The 23056-nt window shown below is 34.0% G+C and overlaps 1 protein-coding gene across 1 annotated transcript in view; it reads left to right on the forward strand.

Moving 5' to 3' along the window:
- Nucleotides 1-4456: 4456 nt before the first annotated feature.
- LOC126906673 (homeobox protein ceh-31-like) overlaps nt 4457-23056 on the forward strand; it is a 48745-nt gene continuing 30145 nt past the window's right edge. The window contains exons 1-2 of the mRNA XM_050687383.1: nt 4457-5131; nt 18403-18743. Of these exons, the coding sequence (XP_050543340.1) occupies nt 4795-5131; nt 18403-18743 (678 nt within the window). The 5' untranslated portion in view covers nt 4457-4794. The remainder of the gene's footprint in view (nt 5132-18402; nt 18744-23056) is intronic.

The following is a 23056-nucleotide window of genomic DNA, read 5'->3' on the forward strand; positions in this document are numbered from 1 at the left end:
TAATTACATTGTTTGATTTTTAATGAAAATAGAACAAATTGGCTTAGATATCTACTTCTATGAGATTATTTTAACCAAATTCATAAAACAAGGCTAAAATAAATTGAATGTATTTATTATAAAGAGTTCATAACAGCGGCTAAGTTAATGGGGGGGGGGGGTTGATGAGGATAGATCTTCCTCAGAACAAAGTCATTTTCATGGTAAAGTTAAAATTTATGTTCTTTTGACGATGGAAGTGAAAAATTGTCTCATGTATATCGCCCCAGAACAGAACCATAACTACGTCACTGGTTCAATACTAATGGTTGACCGTCTGAGTATGTGTCCAATGCTAGAAAGCGTTTTGCTACTTAAAAATCAAAGTGCGCCCGCACTGCAAGAATAGTAAAGATTAATAATAATATTTCCCGTTCTTTTGTCGGCGCGAGTAAATAATTCTGATCGCGTGCGCAATATCCAACACCATTTCTTCAAACACATCATTGTATTGTGCAAACCGTTAAAACAGCGATAGATGGCACATTAATTACCATCGATAATCCCCTTATCAACACAGTCTTGGCAATAGTTCAGCGATTATAATGATTTCAAGAGACTAAGCCACTACTATATAGGGAATTGATGGCGAAAACACCGGCAAAATTAAATGGGATGATGATGGAACGGACGTTTAAATACATCAGGAGCAATTAGCAGCTTCCACCTTACCGCAACAAGAATCCATCAGTGGTCGNCTTCCACCTTACCGCAACAAGAATCCATCAGCTTTCGAATCTGTAATTAATATTATCAATTTTGCCGTTAAAACCGTTAAACACTTCGGACAGTATTCTAGTTGTGACAAACCAACGAAAATTATTTACTCCATTGCATTACGTTTGACGCGCCGTCCTTTAATTTAAAAGGTTCTAAACGTTTTGTCGACTTGCGCTACTAAGTGTCGCGTTTCTTTGAAATGAAAGTCATCATCACAATAAACTGTAATGCACACCAAATAATACTTGAATTTGTTTTCAGTGTTTCGGTCGTGCCAGTCCGTTAGAACAAATCAAGACATACCCGCGGGAATTCCGGTAAAAAAATAAAAATATTTTTTGACAGGAAAACAAATACTTTAGCCGTTAAAGTTTAGCTAATGTGTTCGCATCTTTGTATTCGTGATATCCTCGAAAATGCGTTGCCCTTCTTAGAGGGATTTGCTGTTGCGATGGAGTTGAATACAAATTCACTTTTATTATAAAATAACATTTTGTAGGCATTGCATGACCGCCCGGCGTACACATACTCACTCGAATATATGTACTCACTGCACTGCATACTTACGCGGATCTTTTATTGCCTGTAAACGGCTCTATGAAATAGCCGCGGAGGCTAATATTCTATCGACGTTTGACTTCTATTTAAAAAACAAAAATGGAATAAAATAACTCCCCGTTGTAACTAGTTGCAAGTAGTGTTTGGAATTTAATTTACCGATCCCACGTGTGGTTTATAATTTTACTTTCAAGCCAATACATGCATTTAATAATTTGATAATTGTTAGGAGCGTTTAATCGCTGCCGGAGTTCAATTAATCATGCCAAAATACAAATTCAGAAATTGAATTTCAAAACAGTCGGTTGAACGTTGCCAATTAAATAACACCTTTGTGCTGAAAATATATGCATACACATGGAGTGTTTCTCTAAAAATATATAAGCCTTGCATTTTTACCGGTATACACGTACTTAAGTTGCTGAGAAAACTCGACTATGCCTGCCATTATAGCAGCACTTAAATAGAACTAATTAAATCATAACAGAAATATTTTGAGGTGTATATATTGTATTATTAATATCTATTATACTATGTCAATATTAGACACGTTTCAAAATCAAATTAGTGTCTATTAATATCAATTAAACTATATTTTAAAAATCGTTTTTTTATGTAACGGCAATATAAACGTAGACTTGCTATTGTATTCTACAATATGATTTATTAAAAATGTTGATTACATTTTTTACATATAAACTTAAAGACCTTGTGTTATTAACACTTAAATAAATTACCATAGTTCTCGAATGCAAATATAATATTTTAATGATTTAACTTATTGTCATTTGAAATACAAACAAATCCATTTGTAATGTATTTTTATCAACTCGACAATACGTTCAACTTTTTATGTTTTAATAATGTATTTATAATTGTACTTTGATGAGACTTGGAACGATTCAATCCCAAGTTTTACGTCACGTATTCATGTTAAACAAACTATCCTATTTGGCGACAAAATTCCTTTTATATTTTCGAAGCTAACAGATTTTAAACGCATCTCCATTATCATAGAGAACTATTCACTTGTCCACAAACTCATTGCGCCGAAGAATATTATGTAAAGTAAACACTGTCTTCATAGGAACACTTCGGCGACGGCAGGTCGTTAACCGATTTTATGACCAAAGCAAACTGCTCGGATCGTCGAGGGTACAGCATAAGCTCTGCTATAATTTATTATAAAAAACCTGTTGATTCTCTCCCCCCGGCCTTTTACATTTCTTCGGAACTATTTATAAGTACTGAATTTATTAAGCTGTTTTCTCGTTTTACCCTAATCGAAGCAAACTTTAAACTTATATTATTGTTTGTTTGTTGTAAATTCTAAAATACATTAGATAAGGCTCACTTTTTTTTTTTTTTTTTATCTATTTACGAATAATGAAATTCAAGTTACGCCAAAACTCATATTTCTTCTAGCACAGTATTATTAAAGTATTGTATATAATATTTTAGCACAAATTTAATAATTTATCCAAATGCATAGAGAAAATTAAAAGTTAAAATTATTGTGATCAAAATTAATCAAAATTTTACTCTTACATTTACATATACAGTATACTTTTATAACTTGACTCTTGTGTACAATACAAGTTAGCTGTAAAGTAAGTCTCTTATGTTGAAATATTATCTCTATTAGACTGTCGTTTTTAATGAATCAAATAATATTGTAACGTTTAATAATAATATCCGAACGGGAAGTTATTGGATACGTATATTATAAAACGTAGTTATATTAAATCAAAATATTAAAAATAGAGAAAACAATGAGAAAAGCATACCTAAGATACTTGGCGAATTCCGAGAAAACCTTTTTAAACGATTTTCCCTGAAAAATTACTAAAGGCTAAATGTTTGTTCCGGATCAACTGAAAATTGAATCGACTGCTTGTATTTCGGAAATTAAACTTTTCAGTACGAGTTGACTACACACTAGGGAGGGAAAGAGATCTCACGCCCCTACTCGCGACCGTTTTCTCGAAAATGATATTCTCCGTCTTATTAGCAGGTTTAATAAAACATTGTAATTGCAATGTGCGCGTTTACCGACCGACCGTTTTTGACGAGGGACAAACTGTGTAATTAATTAACCGCTTCCAAGGATTCTGCCACCGTGTTTATAAAAGTGTGTATAATTTTATTAAAAACGCGTGCACAAAAAAAAAAAGCCGACCGCAAAATCCGACCGAACACCATTAGGTCTTTAAGTAATTGACTTATGGCGATCGGCCAATTTTAAGCACTGCACATGTAAAAGCCTACCTACACTCACGCGCTCGCATTGTGTACTTGGTGCGTTTCCATCAAACTAATTAATTAATTATTACACTACCGTGGGCAATAAAACGGTAATTATACAGGTCGGGGGTGAGCAGTAGTGTTGTGTAACTGTAGTACGACACACGATTCGATGTTGACGCTGGCCATGCATTAAAATTCCACGTATCCCATTGCAGAATTCCTATGTCCAATTAAATACCGTATCAGACACACGTAAAAGCTCGGCTTTTGTTTTTTATCGCCGTTTTTGGCATTTAAGGATCACCGTCCTTTGCAACAGATATTGGTTGTCCGTACAATCGAATTTGTGACATTCAAGCAAAAACAAAGCGAAACAAATGGCTTAAGAAATATGTTATTACACCGGCCAAGATGGGTATGAAAGTTTCAATTAAAAAACGCGTCTCCCAACGCTGCCGTATAGTTAAATCCAAGTTGATAGCCCACTGCATTATGATTCTCGGACGGGAAACATTCAAAATGTATTGCTATTCTAGACGAGTACTGAAATAGTGTAATTATGACGGGCAATTAATTATGACACACGGTGTGTAAATTAATTAAGGCGAAGTTGATGTACGCCGGCAGGGTCAGGCGAATAAAAGTGTAATAGTTTTGAAATGCGCCTAAGTCGGGACGGAGAAATGCTCGGTGCTGGTAATAATATTAGCGATGGTAACATTTTTTACCCGTCGAAAAGTGAGTAATTTTACAAGGTGGAATCGCGGGTCGTTTAGCTTTTGACGAGCGGCGGTGGCGGTGGCGGGTAAACGATAGTGGCGGTGGGGATGAACGTACACACAGCGATGACGACGGGCGGCGCACGCCCCGCGCACCCGTTCAGTAGCTGTTAAACTCGCATTACAGTCACGTTAACAGTCATTGCCGGCACCGTCCGACGCACAACGCGCGCGTACGTTATCGTTCGTCGTAATCGTCGTCCTCGTTTGTCCGTTTCGTCGTTATCATCGCGATTTCGTTGAAATCGTTTTTTTCCGTTCAATAAACCTGTATCGTAGCGTGTGTGCGCGTTGTTATTATTATTGTTATTTTGTGCATTTTACCGGATAATAATAATAATAATAATAAAATTGTAATTAATATTGTAACGTAACGTGTAACCGATGGCGCGCCCTTTGGTGCTCGAAATGTGCGGTGTTATATGTGCCTTGCCTATAAACATGTGAAATTATGTTGACGATGCAGATGATGGACTGCAACGGGAAGCCGCCAACGATGGCGGCGGCAGACTTGACGTCCACCGATGGCAACATTCGCGGTGGACTTGGTCGGGGGGGCACGATAACGCCGTCTCCGGAACCGGCGGTAGGTTACATCGGAGGCACGTGGCATCCTCACGTGTACGGCAATCCTCCGAGGACGCCGACGGCCCACAAAATAGCCGACATCCTGGGCTGGACCAAAACGGCCGCGGTGGACGATCAGCCGCTGAATTTGTCCACTGCCGGTCGTACAAGACCAAACGGCACCACTACGGTGCTGGACTTGACCAAAATCAAACGCAAAGGTATTTAGAACAAAAAGTATCTTTTTACACTTGTAGAGTACGTTTTGTTATTGTTATCGTCGAATAACCTGACCATCGCTATTGTGACGTTTAAAGAGCAGATTTACGCTATTGTCGCAGGTGGTTTTTTCATTAATGTTCGATATTGTTAAAAAAAAAACGTCCTCTATGTGTTCACCTTGACTGTGCGTTTTTAATCTAGTCAATCGTTTTGCTTGCCATGGTAAATGCATCGTCTCCGTCGATTTTCCAACAAAATATCCTTCGTCCGAAACAATAAACGTTATTGTGCTGATAGTCAAACTAACCGAACGGATTATGTCACGGAGCGTATCCGACGACCTCGGAATTGCTCGCCGCCGACCTTAAAACATTTCGGACCATAATTTGATTTTCCATTAAAAAAGGCACGGTACCGTTTCGTTCAAAAAGCATCGAGTTCCAGTTTTATTAATATTCATCGGTTCATGAAACTGTTACACTGTTAGCAGTATATTGGCGTGTCAGCAGTGATTTTTACCACCCCGACACTCCCATAACTCGTGCCCCTCATTGGTTATCGCGAAACGTTTTATTAGATGCGTCTCGGCTAATATTTTGATTGCGACGACGACCAGGTTGTCATTTCGTTAATATCGTGCGATCATGTGTTCGGGGCACCTAGGGGTGTCATATAGGCCCCGGGTCGACCAATTCGGATGTAGGAGCTAAGGTCCTCTTTGTTTTTACCATTGTCGTAACATTGTTGAAAATCTCTTACAATTATAGATTTAAAAAATAAAATCGTCGCCGGATTGTGTGTTTACACAACGCTTGTAACAACAGACCAATGTATTTTCGACAAAATTGGCTGCGAGTCATTGTTAAGACGATTTCCGAAATGAAATGGATGTTACCGCCAGTCGCAATTGTTTCCAACTGATAAGTTTTTTTTTCCGACACTTGATAAAAAAATAATCGTAATATTGTTATTACGACAAACTTGTACATGTAACGGCCGATTGTGTTATTATCGTGACCCGTTTGTCATACGCGTTTTCCAATATAAAATCCATCTCGGCAATAATAGTGACAATAACAATAATAATAACGAAATTGAAAAAAAAAACCCGCAGTCGTCCGAAATATTGTGCCGTCGTACCGGTTTTTTTTTCTTCTATCTTCATAACCGCACACAGTGGCATATACCGTGTGTGTTTTTTTTTTAATATTAGCCACTCGATTTTCATAAAATAATTATTATGTTAAAAGAGTTATTTTTTGTTTTCATATATTTCTTGATCTATCAATTATTAAGTATTTTTTTTGTTCGTTCCTTATACCTTTTGAGGGTATAAGCTTTATTTTTTTTTTTAATTGTGTATGTACATATTTAACTAGGTTATAAAATAAGGAAAATGAAATTGAAATTTATAGAGTGGAGGTGTGGTGTGGGCGTATTATTTTTATCGTTAAGTATTACCTTGCCGCGCTCTTCGTCCACTCAATATTTAAAAATAGTAATAACTTCTGATGTACTATTTCAACAGTTGTCATCGACCGGTAATTTTCTTAATTCGATGATTTTTTTTATTTTATGAGCTAGTTAAATGTGTATGTTGCCGCTTAAACAAATTAAGAACTTTATAAGGTGTAAATTAAAAAAATACTTAATAATCGAGGAATGTATACAATTAAAATTTACCAAACAGAATTTGCTGAATACAATTATTATTTTAAAGAAAATAGAGTGGCTAATATTAAAATAATCATTCTCTGTGTGTTGTACATGAATAATTGTATGTGTGTGTCATATATTGAGTTAGTCGACCGACGGTCTCGCGTTATTGTTACTGTTACACAATCGCAGTAATAACTTAAGGTCAGAATAACCGGCAGCGAAAGGGTGTAATATCCGGAATTCCTTATCTCCAGAAGACCAGAAAAATGTGCGGGAGCTGTCCGAGCAAGGGAATTTATTCGTAGGATTTTCTTGCGGATCTAATGTCTGGCGAAGGTGTGGAGAGCGGAATTATCTTGCTGACCGTTGTCCTCTCTCGTTCTAACTCCTATGGTCGCTTGAAAATCCGCTTTTGAAGCCGCCGGTCGTAGGCGCCTCGACCAATAGTTTTCTCGTTAAAATTCTCAGTGCGCTTAATAGACTCTAAATTAAGAGGAAGCAAATTGCATAGATCAGATCAAAACAGATCAAATGTTTGTTTCCAACAACATCCGCATCTATTCAGAGTGAGATATGTCATTTGTGATACTGAAATATTATTTTATAAATAATAGACGTTTCTGTGTGACTGGGTGGGATACTCCGCTTAAAACAATAATAAACGTCACTTCAAACAATATTTCAAACGTTCAGGTTTTATTTACCGTTTCAATGTATATGTTGTACACCATCTGACATGTGGTGATTAAAAAAAGCTGTTCTGTTTAAAATCAAACATACACTTTGACCTAACAATATTTTCTGATTAACATTTAATAGCTAAAATCAGAAATTTTGACCACCACAAACGATTTAATACAATTATCATCAATAACACACTCATAAATGTGTTTGTGATAATTTTTAGTAACTAACTAGTAATAATTATCGACGCTAATGCAAAGATAATCGAATGGAATCAAATTTTGCATATCTCTTTAGAAAATACATAATACAAATGATAATGTTGAACCATTTTTAATGTATTGATGTCACCAACGTAACATATTTGTGATTTTCTTTAGAAAATATTTAGTCGTGCAGTTCTGAACTACAATATTATATTGCGACTTGTTTTATCGCGAATTTAAGTCCTGGCTGGTCATATGGATATTTTTTGAGACCCAATGTTTCTTCTCCAAAGAAATCAATAAGTATTTACGTTATTTCCATCGCTTATAGCATAAGGATAACGTCTCCAAAACGGTTTTTGTCTGGGGTTAATTCTTCAGGTCTAAATCCCCTTTCCAATGTGACTGTACGCTCTTCTGAATATTACCACCATTCCTCTAGTCCAGACGCCGTTCTACACTTAACATGTGTGGCATTAGGTTTTTATACTGGTATATAATCCAATAAACAAACAACACGACCGGCATCTTGGTGGCAAATGTTGTATACGGCCGTAAAGGTAATCCTTTGCCGGGCTGTCACCGTTCGCACCTTATCTGTACAGGCACACCGGTCGACATGGGCGACATTAGTGTATTATTTGTACTGCCAACATCGCTGGCGTTTGTTTATGAATCACGTGTAACAACATTAAAATTTAAGAGAACACTGTAAAATTTCAAAAAATAATTATTATTTTCAATAGTTATTTATAAATTCTCTTATCCAATTAAGTTTAATTTTGTTTAATATGTATTCGACGTCTCGTTTTTCAGCTAATTTAAACAGTCAACCTATTGGTCAATTAAGAACCCTGTATTCATACAAGGCGTCGATTACATAAAAAAAAAGTGCAATAAAATAAAAACCTCGTTTGTAAACTCGTTTGCTAATAACCACAGGTATATATAATATTCTTAAATTGAGAGAAACTCCCAAATTTACATTCATAAAATAAAAACGGTATAAATAAATAAAAATCTCATTTATAAATCCAATGGTTGATTATGCGTGTCATAACAAGTCACCCGACAACAGCGGTGTTGTTGTTTTTACATACATAATGTATACATGGAAATAATATATCGGATTTTAATGAGACCGCACCGCCACCGCTTTAGGTTGCCGGCAATAACTTTAATAAAATACAAATATTATAAATTGCTAGCCAAGACGTTAACGTATACATTATATCCATATAAATACCTCAGTTTTGGTGTCTACTTGGCTGTGCATATATCACACGGGTTTTTTGTGAAACAAATGCATGTGCACCTGTTCAGTGCACGCTGCCGTTAAATCGTATGACATATATTGTTGTATAACAATAAACATAAAGCGTCAAGTACAAGTAACAACTGAAACGGTTGCTGTTATAGTTACATCAGTAATAACCGCAAACTCAGACGGCATTGGGAACACGAAAGATAATTACCTTCTCATTCAAATAAGACCCTTGACAGGTCGAGATTGGTACGAAGAAATTAATTTAGCCACTCTAATATTGAGAAGAGTACACGTTTTTCAATAACACATCGAAACTTTAAAAATACTATTTCAAGATACACGACCCGTTGTTTTTTAATGTAATTTTTTCTTATGAAATTTTACGCTGAGCTCTTCATAAAATATAATCAATAATGTTTTATTCGAACTTTGAAATTTCGCTCAAANGTTTTATTCGAACTTTGAAATTTCACTCAAATACATTATTACTATTATTTATGTACCGCAGTCACGGTTTAATATGTTTTTTATTTTATAACACAAGAACTAGTTATTATTTTTTATTAATACCTTATAGGTATTTATGGTCTCCAACAATTTTGTACTAATCGTAAAAAGCACACGTTCAATTTCTGCGCTTTGTGTACTTGAGCTAGTAAGTGCCGTGACTGATGTATTTTCGTTATTATTNTCTGCGCTTTGTGTACTTGAGCTAGTAAGTGCCGTGACTGATGTATTTGTGGTCAGAACAAACAAAAAAAATAAAGTTCATTAGACTTTCAAAGTGTTTGCATTGATATGATAAGTATTTCGAGCGTTGGATTTTAATATTTTAATGTTAGTAAATTGGACGACGGATGAATATGACAGCTACCATTTTGTGCTTGTTATTACTATTAATGTCCTTTTATGTAGTACACAACTAGGCATTTTTTTTTTTGTGTCGTTTAAACAATTTTTATACAGCCAAATTGACCGAGATCGTACGAAACTGCTGAATAAAGCAATACAAACAACGACGATTAAAAAACACGGTTTTTTTTAAACATATTTTCACGCTGTTTTTGTAATTCATAGTTTATTATACAGTCGAAAAAAACAATGGTATCGTTTAAGTCTATCTCAACCAGTAAACATGTAAACGCGCATAATGATCAATATTGTGTTGGCGTGAGTGTGTTATGACGGCGGCCATATTCGCAGGCCGCTGCTGCAGACTGTGTCGTTCGTGATATCAAAATAATGTAATCAATTAATCACACTTTAATGGTGTCAAAAGCAAAACAATACAAAATTCGCTGTAACGTTATGACGAAGGTTTTACATGAACATCGATTTTTATTTCCGATAATTTTCTCTCTCGACTGAACGGTTCGCAATGTTTATCAATTTGTTTTCGACGCGAAATGGACAAAATACAGTTCAGGTGTATTAATAGATTTTAAAATGCGTCAAATATGGTCGGCACGATGACATCAGTCTGCGGGTCCCCACCCGCAATTGAACGGGTTGGGTGCGCGTATTTAGTAACGTAATTATTTTATCGGTTTGTTAACATTTAACGAACGATTTTTGCGTAGAAAGAGAATTACGGTAATATATGGTGACAATGATTTGTGCTGTTCATATTCAAATCTATAATGTTTGTTGAAAATCGACATTGCAATTGGTGTATTAGCCAGCAAAACAAATCCAATAATTTCATGTGCAATTGGTCAGACAAAAAAAAAACGCACCGCAGACATGTTTATAAATAATAATTACAAACAATTCTAAATATAGAACCATTTAGGATAGTGTCGTCGTCGTTGAATAATTTTATAGATACTCCAACAATGCGATACTGCGTTTTTATGAAATTTTATAACTGTGCGAGTGTACTGATGGCAAGTTATGGTCGATTTCAAAACAATTGAAGCGGAAATATGATTCGGCGAAATTTCAATGGGGTCAGACAGTAACTGCGACACGACAAAATAATTAATTATGAGTCATAAACTTAATACCGCACAAAAAAGTTATTTCAGGAATACCATATTTTTAATAATTTACACGTTTCACTTTGAATTTCAATCCACCTTGTTATGATTACTACTGTTGCAAGTGTGTTTTAATAAAGACTCTCGATTTGCATAATTCGTTTTTATTTTAGCTAATGAACGCCCATTGGCATAAAATTCAATTGATATTACAAGATGAAAATATTGAATTAAATATTTAAATGCACATTTAAGGATGTGTTATTCTAACTTTATGATAATTATAATGATAATATATTATACAATTTTTAACGCCAAAAAATGTAGTAGGTAATTAGCCGAAATAAGTTGTTGTAATCTATTTTTATATTTTCAATTGTATTTATTTTTATTATTCATATTATACTTTATTTACATAATAATAATAGAAAAACATTTTTCCTCGAAAAAAAAATTACATAAAAAAACAATTATTTTGTTGAATTTGCCAAAAATATTAAATGTTTGGTATAATATTTTCTAATAAATTAAAAAAAATATACTCTTAAACTATTAATTGTGACAAAAAAAATAATATATAATAATAAATAACAATTATTGTTGTTTTATTTATTTTTTAAGTTCGTTAAAAATAAATATTGTCAAATAATTTTAGTTTTTGATAAAAAAAAAAAAAAAATGGATGTGTACAGTTATTACTCTCTCTAAAACAATTTATTTATTTTTTGCTAAATAAACTTACTAATACGCGGCGTTATACATATGAATGGTGACTGTGATGATCACATAATCAAAGTTAATAGCGATAATAAATAAAAAGAAAGCGTTACTGTCTCATCAGTCGTGTGCCCGCCGGAAACAGTCATTGCTATTTTTTTTTTTTATTTAAGAAGTGCAAGTACCGGAGTGTCCATAAAGTAAACCAGTAACGGCACTTGTCGTCAGCTTTGTTCCACGCCATCAGTAGCGCTAAATATTATGAAGTAAAAAGCGGTGGCGGCAATGAGTAATGTGATAGTCATAATGATGACGTCACCTTTTGGTGTTTATCGTATTTAACGAGGTCCCCGTGTATTTTGATGATAGAAACGCCTACTGTTATTTTTCTTTCTCAATTAAAATTGGATTTCTATGTAATGACGTTTAGGGTTTCAGCCGTTTGTTAGCAGCTCGATTTACAACAGCTACAATCTGACATCCGTGAACATTGGTGTTGCTAAATGGCTCCATCGGTGGGAGTACTAGTATTGTTTATACCTACACATCGATTAATCCGACGGAGAAATTGCCGTCGGTACTTTTTCCAGTCGTCCGACTTAACGTACGACGACGACGACGGCAAGAGAGTTTTTTTTTTTTTTTAAAGGGTCTTGTATGTTCGTTGCCAACGGAGGCGTTCAATTTTGTTCTCCGTATGTGTTTTTAGAGAAACGCTAGTCTATTGTTGTTGAAGTATCCGACTAATTTATCCGTTCAGCCGGCAGACGACGCAGGGGCAGTGATGCGTCGCACGAGTCCGAATAACGAGTCTCGGCGGGGAGTCGAAACGTTTTTTACCCCAATTTGTCGTCGTCCCGAAGTCAAAATAGTTTCGGAACGCTACACGGATATAATTAGTATCGTTTTGTTTGTGTTATTAATAACATGATCACGTGAAGTGCATTCGAGTATACCGAAGGCTGAAAAAACAAACAGAAATCAAGAATTGGCATTTTTACTCTTCGTGTTCTGTGTGGAGCAATTAAAACGTAAATAAATAAAAACTTCATTGAGAGTGGAGACTAATTGGTCCGAAAAAAAAATGTCAAGAGTTCCGAACGTTTTTCAATCTGGACGGTTTTAATTATGTTCTTACTCAAACGTGCCCGGACAAGTGTCCGGGAAATTAAATTAACGAAGACGTTTTTAATTTTTACGACAACATTGGAAGAGAAATAAAGAGACCGTTTGTGTGTATAAAAATCCTTACGGTACAGGTACACATTTTATGGCTTACAGTAGGTACACATCAAAACGAAACTGATGCGGAAAACGCATAAAACTACAAATATTATGAGACCGACCGGAATAAAAATATATCCCACATCGTAATCCTCTAAAGACCCAATAAATTTTATTGCCATTGTATAATACATTTTTTATGCATACTTGACTGTACCAGCTCTTATTGTATTGTCCACAAATCCTAATCATATTATTTGAGTGTCCCATTAAATAGGAAAATGCCTTGTGTTATTTGGTCTAACTATTGATTTTAATTCAATGAACCGTCGAATCACTGGTGTTGCCAGAGTTTTTTCTCGGAGGGGAATAAACATAAGAAATTTTTTTATTTTCCATAAGAGGGCCTATCTCAATGTACGGGGCTCATACGGTTCTTAATCCGTCCCAGCGTTAAAATCGTTCGGTGAAAAATAATACCAATAATAATTTTAATTTTCGCATAGAAATATTTGTTTACACGCTGCTGTTGTAATTACTTCAATCAGCTATGGGTTTTTAAACTCATCGAGTTGATTTGTAATCAACGTGTGATTTTTAATGGATTTTCAACGTCGATTTATTGTTCATTCGATCATCGATAAAATTTACAATTCGATTAAATCGTTTAATCTTTATCGATTTAAGTTTACTGCCGAACTGTTCTTACTTTTATCGGTAATGAACAATATCCACGAACACGTTTACCATACACTCGACACACGACGGTATACTCGATTTAGGACGACGCACCGTTATCGTGTTGTTTGTTTAATGTTGTAATTATTAAATATGTTTAGACGCGTGTCTAGTAGAGCTTTTATTATTTTGTATCTGTCGTGTGTGATATGACAATGAATAATGGACTTGGTAAGTGCACACCGAGCGTGTGTTCTATCGATTATGACATTACGTCCAATGCATTAACTATTCTGAACAGTTAGATCCAAGTCCGTGGGTGTGCCCCTGTGCACTAAAAAGTCAAAATAAAATGAAGTGTGTGTTCGTACGTGAGCGATTAGTTGTTCGATTGATTCTTTGGCTTGTAGACAGCAAACGCGATAACTTGTAGTGTTTGTTCTCTATTTCATTTATTTTTTATAATGACATTTCTGTACATTTTTTTCACTGCAGTCAGTATTTTATGAAACCATAGTTGTTTTATAGCCGAGTTGACATGAAATTACGGCATTTGTTAATTATAACTCAACCTTTTAGCGTACCTGCAATGTCATTCTTGACACTACTGTCCCTTCGGCTGATTGGTTTTGCCGTAGACCAGATAGTGTTGTTGTTATTGTTGATATATTAAATTTATTGCCTTCGGTGTTGGCGGATTTCGCGTTATCGTCGTTTTTGTAATAAACAGCCAATGTCTGGTAAAAGAGGTTGTTTTTGGTATAGTTTAACTCGTAACAAACTGTGACGTAATTACACAAGTTAATAAAGTAGTGCGGCTTAAGTTTTTCAATATAGTTGAAGTGGTAGTCCCGTTCAAATTCTATTAAAGCGCGTTATTGTTATTATGCGCCAATCGAAACTTTATCAATCAATGAACCTTTTGTCTTACAATGTATCACTTAATTCTATTTTATTAAGAAAATTAATTTATTGATTCTCTCCAGGTTTTTCATATTTTATATTTGTTTTTATGTTTCTATTTAATCGGAACACAAAGAAATAGATAAGCTTCTATTTATAACTTTTANAATCGGAACACAAAGAAATAGATGAGTTTCTATTTATAACTTTTATGAAATTTATCGATTTTTAAAGGAGAACACTGTCGTTTTTTGTGTCGATAACAGGTGTTTAGTACTGTACTTCTAACAATAAATACAACAGTATTGTATGAAATCAATAGTTTTTATATTATCTTAGAATATTAAATGTAACACACATTGGTCCTCTGCACAGACAATTGTATTATTTTACTTATCGCATTAGTAAAGTCGTAATAAATGTTGTGTAGGAGACTAAAATTATAAATAAATATTATTTAATTGATAATGGTCATGAAAACTAAGTAAACATTGTCTACTGATATCCAAATCGTCGCACGCATAAAGTTAGTTTATCTTTATTATAAAAATAATTCTCGAATAAAATAAAAATTATATTGAGTTTATATAGTTAAACAAATATTACTTAATTAAGAAATCAATTGAATACTCCAATGAACGATCCACATTGTACAATTAAATTTCTAGTTCATAATAACAGAATATTTTATTTAATATTCCATTATCATGATCCTTTGTAAGTACCTTAGTTATTCACTATGAAAGTTATTTAAATTTGAATACTGTTATTATTTATCATTATTTGCAATATAAATTTAAAAATACTTCCTTTGATTTCTTTTAATATAAAATAAAAAATCTCGCCTCTTCAATGATATTTCGATTCTAGATGTATTCTTTTAATTCATTTTATATGTTTCTTTTTTTTATATGCCATAAATCTATTTTTATATAATACTCTCGATACGTTATTATATTGATTGATTATTTTGTTAATACTTGATTATGTACTCTGTCCAATGATTAATTGTTTTGTTTGGGGCTAAAGTTCACAAATGCCAGAAAAGAAATTTAGGCTAGTAAAAAAAAAAAAAACTAGTTATCAAACGACAGTTATGGCTATGTCACCTATAGTGGTTTATCTGGAAAAATGATTATTTTTTTGGATTGTTTATACATCAAAAAGAATACAGTAAAATTTATTTATTATTTTCACTGGATACGTTTTTAAATACCATTTAGCTATTTATTTTAGTCTATTGTTATAATAGTAACATTTTGCTATACTGCTCGTACAATGTTAAACTAACATTTCCTGTGTGTGGTCTATTGTTCGTGCAATGCATTATAGTTTTCAGACTATGTCGATGAATAATTATTCAACAAAATGACCCGAAATTATAATTAATTAAAATTGACCACAGTTACAGTTTTTTTTCTGCACGCGATTTAATACAGCTGTTTTATATATTGACTACGTTCTGGACCGTAAAATGTTATTATGACTTATAAAATCACCTCTTTGAAAGTAAGTCATTGTAGTTTTCTACTTGAAGACTGTTCGACCGGAACGTGATTATATTTTCAATACACATTCACTGTAGTTGTCGTCGTCACCCTACAGAATGTTAACGATTCCATACATATATAGTTATCCCAAACGACTGTGCAAGCGCATCCGACAAACGATGAGTTCTTAGCCCCACCAGGTACTGGCTCTCTTGACAGTAATAAATAACAATAATCAGCGCGTTTTTCGTGTCATTGATATTACTACTAATTCCTGTATGCGTTTTCTTAGCGTATCAAATGAAATTTTTAATTTCATACAGACATGTGTACATGATTGATTGGTACATGCGAAGTACTGCCAAAAAAAACTGCAACCTTGTAGCCATGCAAAAACAACAATAAAGTTATAATTCGTGATGTTCGGCGCCTTTGTACACACGGAACGACCGTTCAATAAAAATGTCATCAANCGGAACGACCGTCCAATAAAAATGTCATCGTGCACCGTTTTTCCAAACATATTCGTTGAAATCTTATAGTCGACACATAATACTGCTGTCATTTTTAACGTGTGTCGTTCGACGTTGCCAGGAAAAATTCATTGCGCAGATATAAACTGAGCCGTCAAACAGTCGCCAAATAAAGAATGAAACCGTATACGAGACATATAATATTTCACCTCAACTTTTCGAGTGTTATATCACATTATGTCAGTAGGTGTATTCACTCGAACTGAGTGTTTGTCGTTGTTAAATGAAAATTCTAGATAATATATTTTAACAGGTACTATGTTACCCCCGACGACCTCTATTTTGGCTAAAAAAATTTATAATAGAAAAAATAAAAGAAGCGATTAATATTCAATTAAGTTCACCACCAGTCGACCGGATACGGTTGAGTAGTTACAACACATTCAGTGCACTGGCATAATATTATAATTAAACGTCTACGCATATATTAATATCAATTATAATTATATTGAGTTGTTGTCTAGTCGTTGATTTTCTTATCAGGTTATATTGCGTTTATTTGCAATTGTTAGCACGATAAAAAAATGTATAGAAATCAAATATGAATGTAAATGATTATAATTTATAATTTTATAATGTTTTGTCATTTTGCAATCGTTCGTTCTCTGATAAATTCGAGTTACAAAAAAAAATTAGAGATATTATTTGTTTTATGAATCACTCCGCATAAACATTTACAACGATCCCAAAAATTTTAATGTGATAAAACATCGGCACTACGTTATGGTCGGGCTGCCAAACAAAAAAAAAAAAGAGGCGGATGCCCAATGGATTCCATTAGAAAAAATGAATATATTTCTAGATTATGAGCGTGAAATCGTTTGTTGTCGGTTCGGGAGCGGAGACCTGCAACAAAGATTTGGCAGTCCGCCACACTTTGGCTAGTGCACAGTTTTAATTCTCCTATTAAGACGTAATATTAATGTCCGAAAAATCTCGAACGATTATCAGACGGAGTAGCAGAAATACCGTGACCGATTTAAAAACCACTTTTTGTGGCCTATTGCTGTAATGGCCTACAGTTTAGTATCAAGCGCATTACTATTCGGCAACACAAAAAAAGACATCAATATGTGTTNTATTCGGCAACACGAAAAAAAGACATCAATAACACATATTGAGCGTTGCGCGGTTTGTTTTAATAAGGAGGTCGAAAATGTATTTTTATTGTTGCCCATGTCGTTGACTGAGGTTGTAACAATGTAGTATCGTTTGACAATCGCGCGCTCTTTATTAGTCACCATTACAACACATCGATGGGCAGCAATAATACATTGTGTTGTGCAGTGGGGTTTTGCTGAAAACGACCGAGTGTCGGACAAAGAGCGGAAAATCGATTTTGGAAAAGTCGACGAGTGCTGTACAGCTGCCTTGCCGCCTTCTCCGTCAAACTTCTCCGATGATAATTTAACCACTGTACCGTGTATAACGCCACCTAATGCCTTCTTGGTGTCGGCGCTAATACGATTGAAGCTTGTTTGACTTTTCTCGCTATCGTTGCTGCTGTCGTTGTCGGGTCACTCGCCTTTGTAAACGTTCACTCCGCCGACAGTAGTTGTATTGCTTGGACTAATGAGCTGGTCGGCCTTTCGGAAAAGGGAGGATTAATTGCGCGGATCCCGACGTAAAGAGAACGCAGCCCCTAGTGTTTTAATATCATAACTGTAATAATTGCGATAAACATAAAAAAGTTTATTTGTTTTGATTAATTAATTTTATTTTCGTTCGACGTCATCACCGGACCGACAGACGCATTCGTATACTGTATTCTTTAGATAATCCATCAGAATCGTATCAATTGTTTAGTTTTCGTGGATTTGTTAAATTCATTGACCTATTTCATTGTGTTATGATAACCAATTATTATAAAAGTAGTACTTCCTCTGAACACTTAATAATTGTTCACTATTTTTTTACTTGTGATTTTCAGACATTGTAGTAGCACCTCCTCCGACGATTTTGAACCACGGACAAGTCTCTCCTCTTCTTCCTACTACTCCAGTGAGGAAGAAGTCCAGAAAGGATGTGCCTTTATCATCGTCCCCGGGCCTTTTGGTGAGTTCTTCGTCGGGCTCGCCGGCGGCCCAGCAAGCCGAGAGCGACGGAGGGCACTCGTCGGACGGTTGCGGAGACCGGAAACGGAAGAAAGCCCGAACGACGTTCACCGGTCGTCAGATATTTGAGTTGGAACGACAGTTCGAACTGAAAAAGTACCTTTCGTCGTCCGAACGGTCAGAAATGGCTAAACTGTTGGGTGTCACCGAAACACAGGTAAGCAACCCTATTATTTCTGCCCTTTAGTCCAGTTTTCAGAATATTAATTATAATTAAGTCTTGTAGTTTACCATTTCTAGATTTCCTTAAAACAGACATTAGGTTTTAATGTATTAAAATCACTAAACACGAATAATATCAAAGCGAGCACAAATGTATTAATCAATAAATTATTGATGATAATAAATCATTACACTATTTATTGTTCTAAATATTGTTTAACTGGTAAATATATTTTGTAAACATTTAAATATTATTTGATTAGTTTTCGGACGTGAATTATTAAAGAAATTATCATTTTATTAGTAAATCACACGGTTTCAAATTGATTTCACTCTATTTATCGTATTTTTAACAGATTATTTTGTTTTGGTTATTTTTCTTTCATTCGTATACTATAGAATAACATCCAAAACAAACGTTTCATTTCAAACTCACATTTGGCTTAGATCCAGTCAGTATAGAAAAAGTCATAAAGTAATGTTATTGCATTTTAAGTTTTATTATTGTGCACTAACGGTATTTTTATTTGACGCTTATTCATTGATGATTATTTTATTAAGTATACTAATTTTTCAACAAGAAAAGCATATATTATTATGTTTACGGTTAAACNAGCATATATTTATATTATTATGTTTACGGTTAAAGTGTTTTAATCAAAATTAATTTATATTTCCGAGAAACGCCCTGCAGGCATTTGCATTGTAATATACTCTTATCTGAATATTGTTGTTTAATAATTTGATGGATTCTAAAACCTTTTGTTGTCTGAATGACTTTTGTTTTGTTTAGTTGTTCGTTTATAAAAATGTTGTTTACTCAATTTTAATGTTGTACGTGTTTTTTTATTAACTAGAGAATTACCATGGCAAAGATATTGACCGTTTTTATAGGTTATTCGTATACAATATAATTCGACTATAAATATAAATTATGCTCAATGAAAATTAGTAAAAAGATATTATTAAGTTTTGTTCTTCGAACTTAATAAGCTATTTAAGCAAGAAGAACACGAGAAGTATTAATTAAAATAATATAATACAATACGTTTATGATCTCAGAGTAGAGCGTAGGCAACTATCTCACTATCTCAAAATTAATTCCTTCAGCTTGAGTGAAACAATAAATTGTTGTTATTTATTTTTGTATTATTTTATTTTATTGTATGTACCGAATTATATTTTGATAAAACGGCAAGTATGTAATGTTTTAAGTACTAGTAGAGTTATACAAACTTAAGTTACTCAGGCAACTAATTTAAATCAGATATAACACGCGACATTTCGGTTTAAACATTTCAGACCCATCTTAGGGGCGGTGTATTTCTCGAACTTCCGTGTTCTGATTGAATACGTAGAGTCGGTAAACTTTGTTTCAAATTAATAGTCGTGTAGCATTGTTTGTACCGCACGTGCTCTTGATCTAACTGTATACAGGAGTTAACAACGCCCTAACTTGGTTTTTTTATTTTTGATTCCGTGCAAATTATTCAGAAATTTTGTCGATGACCTCTACCATTATTAGTTTCAATAACGACCCCTATAATTTTGTCGAAGATTCAGTGGATGAGTGTAACCGTAAGTGAAAGAAACACCTTTATAATGACTTCCGACCCGATCGAATTCGCGATAAGTGTCCTCTAAACGATGATCGTTTCTATCTTGACCGGTATGAGTAAGAACAAATTTTATGTTGTTAAAAAAAAAAACTGATGGTTTATCTTAAAAAGCCTCTAAGCACATGTCAGTGTGTAACGAATAACAACGACCGAAACTGTTTAAACGGTCGGTAGCTAGTCGTTAACGTAAACGAGTGTGCTTTACTGTATTTCACTAGTGTGTAATATATTAAAATAGACAAAACTGTGGTAGGCTCACAGCGCAGCTAAAACGTTAAGGAGACTGTTCGAATTTCAAAAAAATATGTGTTTTAAAATGGCTGCTGCTGTTGGTGGAACTCCACCACAGTATGACAATTTTGATTCTCGTGTTTAGTTTGGCAGTCTTGCAGTGACAGTTGCTGTTCTCTCTAAGGTATTGCCCCGGAGTAAAATAATATCGGTTATCTTAAGCCAGAGTGCAAAACTTTATAATTATAGCGTTAAACAACTCAGCTCTCTTCAAAACTTTCTCGGCTAACTACTTGATAGTTTTTCATTGTGATGCTGAACAACGCTTGTGATTATTTATGTCCAAGTTTATTAAATGTAACGTAGGCAATCGTTGGTTTAGTATTTCAAAACAATTTTGTATGATAATTATAATTAAACCAGAAGCAATACATCTATATTGATTGTGCCATTGCCTAATGGGATATAAGTAATAACGATAAATTATCCCGTGAAGAAGTATCTTTAATTGAAATTAAACATTAGATTCTAGAAAAAAAAAAAACAATGTTATTAACTGTTGATAATTTGCAAAAGACTCGGTTTATGTAGTAATATTAAGTTAATCGCAAATTTAGAGTTAAACAACATTCTATAATTAAATATATTTTTGTGTCGGATAGCGATTTACAATTACAGAAGATGACCCGTTTTAATTAAACTATTGTAATGAACGTATAGTGTTCCATTTGCAGAGTATAATGCAGTTGATATGTTTTATGAATGAACCTGCAGAGTTGTTTTAATAAAATTATTCAGTGATATAATTTTCTATATTGTACATAGCTGCCAGCTGTTAAGTAAATTATTTAATATAAATCCGCTTCAGTGAACGACTAATGAGACGCTACAAGCTCGCGCCACCGCTTCTTTCCTACATAATAGTATTGTTGCTACATAATTAAACTAATTTATACAAAATACTGTGTAATAATATAGTAGTATAATTATGAAAATAAACGCTTTACTGTTTTGACATTTGCCATAGACTCTATTATGGCTATTATGTCGGTACGTTTTGTATCGCATGAGCGATTTACTAACTATGTACTAATCTGGTGGTAAACTATACACTTGATGTGTCCTGTTTATTTTTTTATAGAGTCCGATTAATCGACGGTCCGATAATATTTCAAGCTGTTTTAGATCGTCGTTCCAGTTAGTTTCCACAAACGACTGTGGGAAATCGTTTTTTTATCGCTTGAATGAATGGACAGCGGACTTTGTACTTTTTCTGAGTGGCATTTCCAAGTCGACACTTGTTGAACGAAACTACGCGTCGTTGCAGTGTTTTAATTATAGTTTCTAAGTTAATTAATGCACGGCCATTCCGATTGTTCGTGTGCTACCATAAAAAATAAAAAAAAACAATTTTAATTAAAACTGAACGGCTTACGTTCGGTGACCATATAGCGCACACAATGATAATTGTCTTTGTACTAATTTGTGAAGTTACAGTCTGTCTATTGTGTAAATTATCACGCGAAAATCGACTAAAAAGTAAAAACTATTGCCTAATCATTTAGTTCGAGTATTTTTAGACAACGTTATTGTTATTCAGCAACATTAATACAATTCGTTTGAGACTTTATAATGATATGTTAGTTACGCGCGAGTGCCTCAGAGTCGACCGAAAATTCACAAATTGTTAACCGCTTATGGAGTCTTGGGGTTNCTCAGAGTCGACCGAAAATTCACAAATTGTTAACCGCCAATGGAGTCTTGGGGTTTTTTCGATTCTATTGCGTAGCTCTAAACAAGTCGAACACCACTTAGACAACAAAACCGTAAACAAAAAAAAAAAAACAAATAATTAATTCACAAATCAATAATTGGCGGACTCGTAAAAATAATTATTATCGTTACAAGTCCGCCGTTGATATTCTGTGTGAATTTCCTTCCAAAAAATTCGTATACATCAATGTAATAGCATTGAAAAAAAAAAACGTTCTAAGAACCCATGTCTATTATTTGGCTTTTATTTTCTTTACCGTAATCAACCTCATGGCGGTTATGATTGTTATTTTTGGCACGTATCCTTACGCAAAACGGGTAAACATTTTCAGTAAACAACAAACGGCAACGCGCATCCGTATGCATTAATATATCATACACTACCTTTAGTATTATATACCTGTTGCTAAACCTCCTGCGTATATAGTCTCTCATCCGATTGCTCGACAAAAAATACTTAAAATAATAATGATCATACATTAAAACGTGATGTCACGATTCACGGCTCCCGAAAACTTTTACACGCACACTTGTACAAAAAGTAACAGCGGCCTGTACCTAAAATTAAAACGGAAGAAAAAATGCCAGCAAGTATTATGTTCGTGTATGTATACGCTTACTCTACTGTTCAAGAATAAAACTATGGGACAATTGTTTCCTTTTTTTTTTAAAAGTTAATGTTTTA

Source organism: Daktulosphaira vitifoliae, unplaced genomic scaffold (genome assembly GCF_025091365.1).
Source record: "Daktulosphaira vitifoliae isolate Bord-2020 unplaced genomic scaffold, ASM2509136v1 Scaffold_5, whole genome shotgun sequence".
In the NCBI taxonomy this organism is placed as follows: domain Eukaryota; kingdom Metazoa; phylum Arthropoda; class Insecta; order Hemiptera; family Phylloxeridae; genus Daktulosphaira; species Daktulosphaira vitifoliae.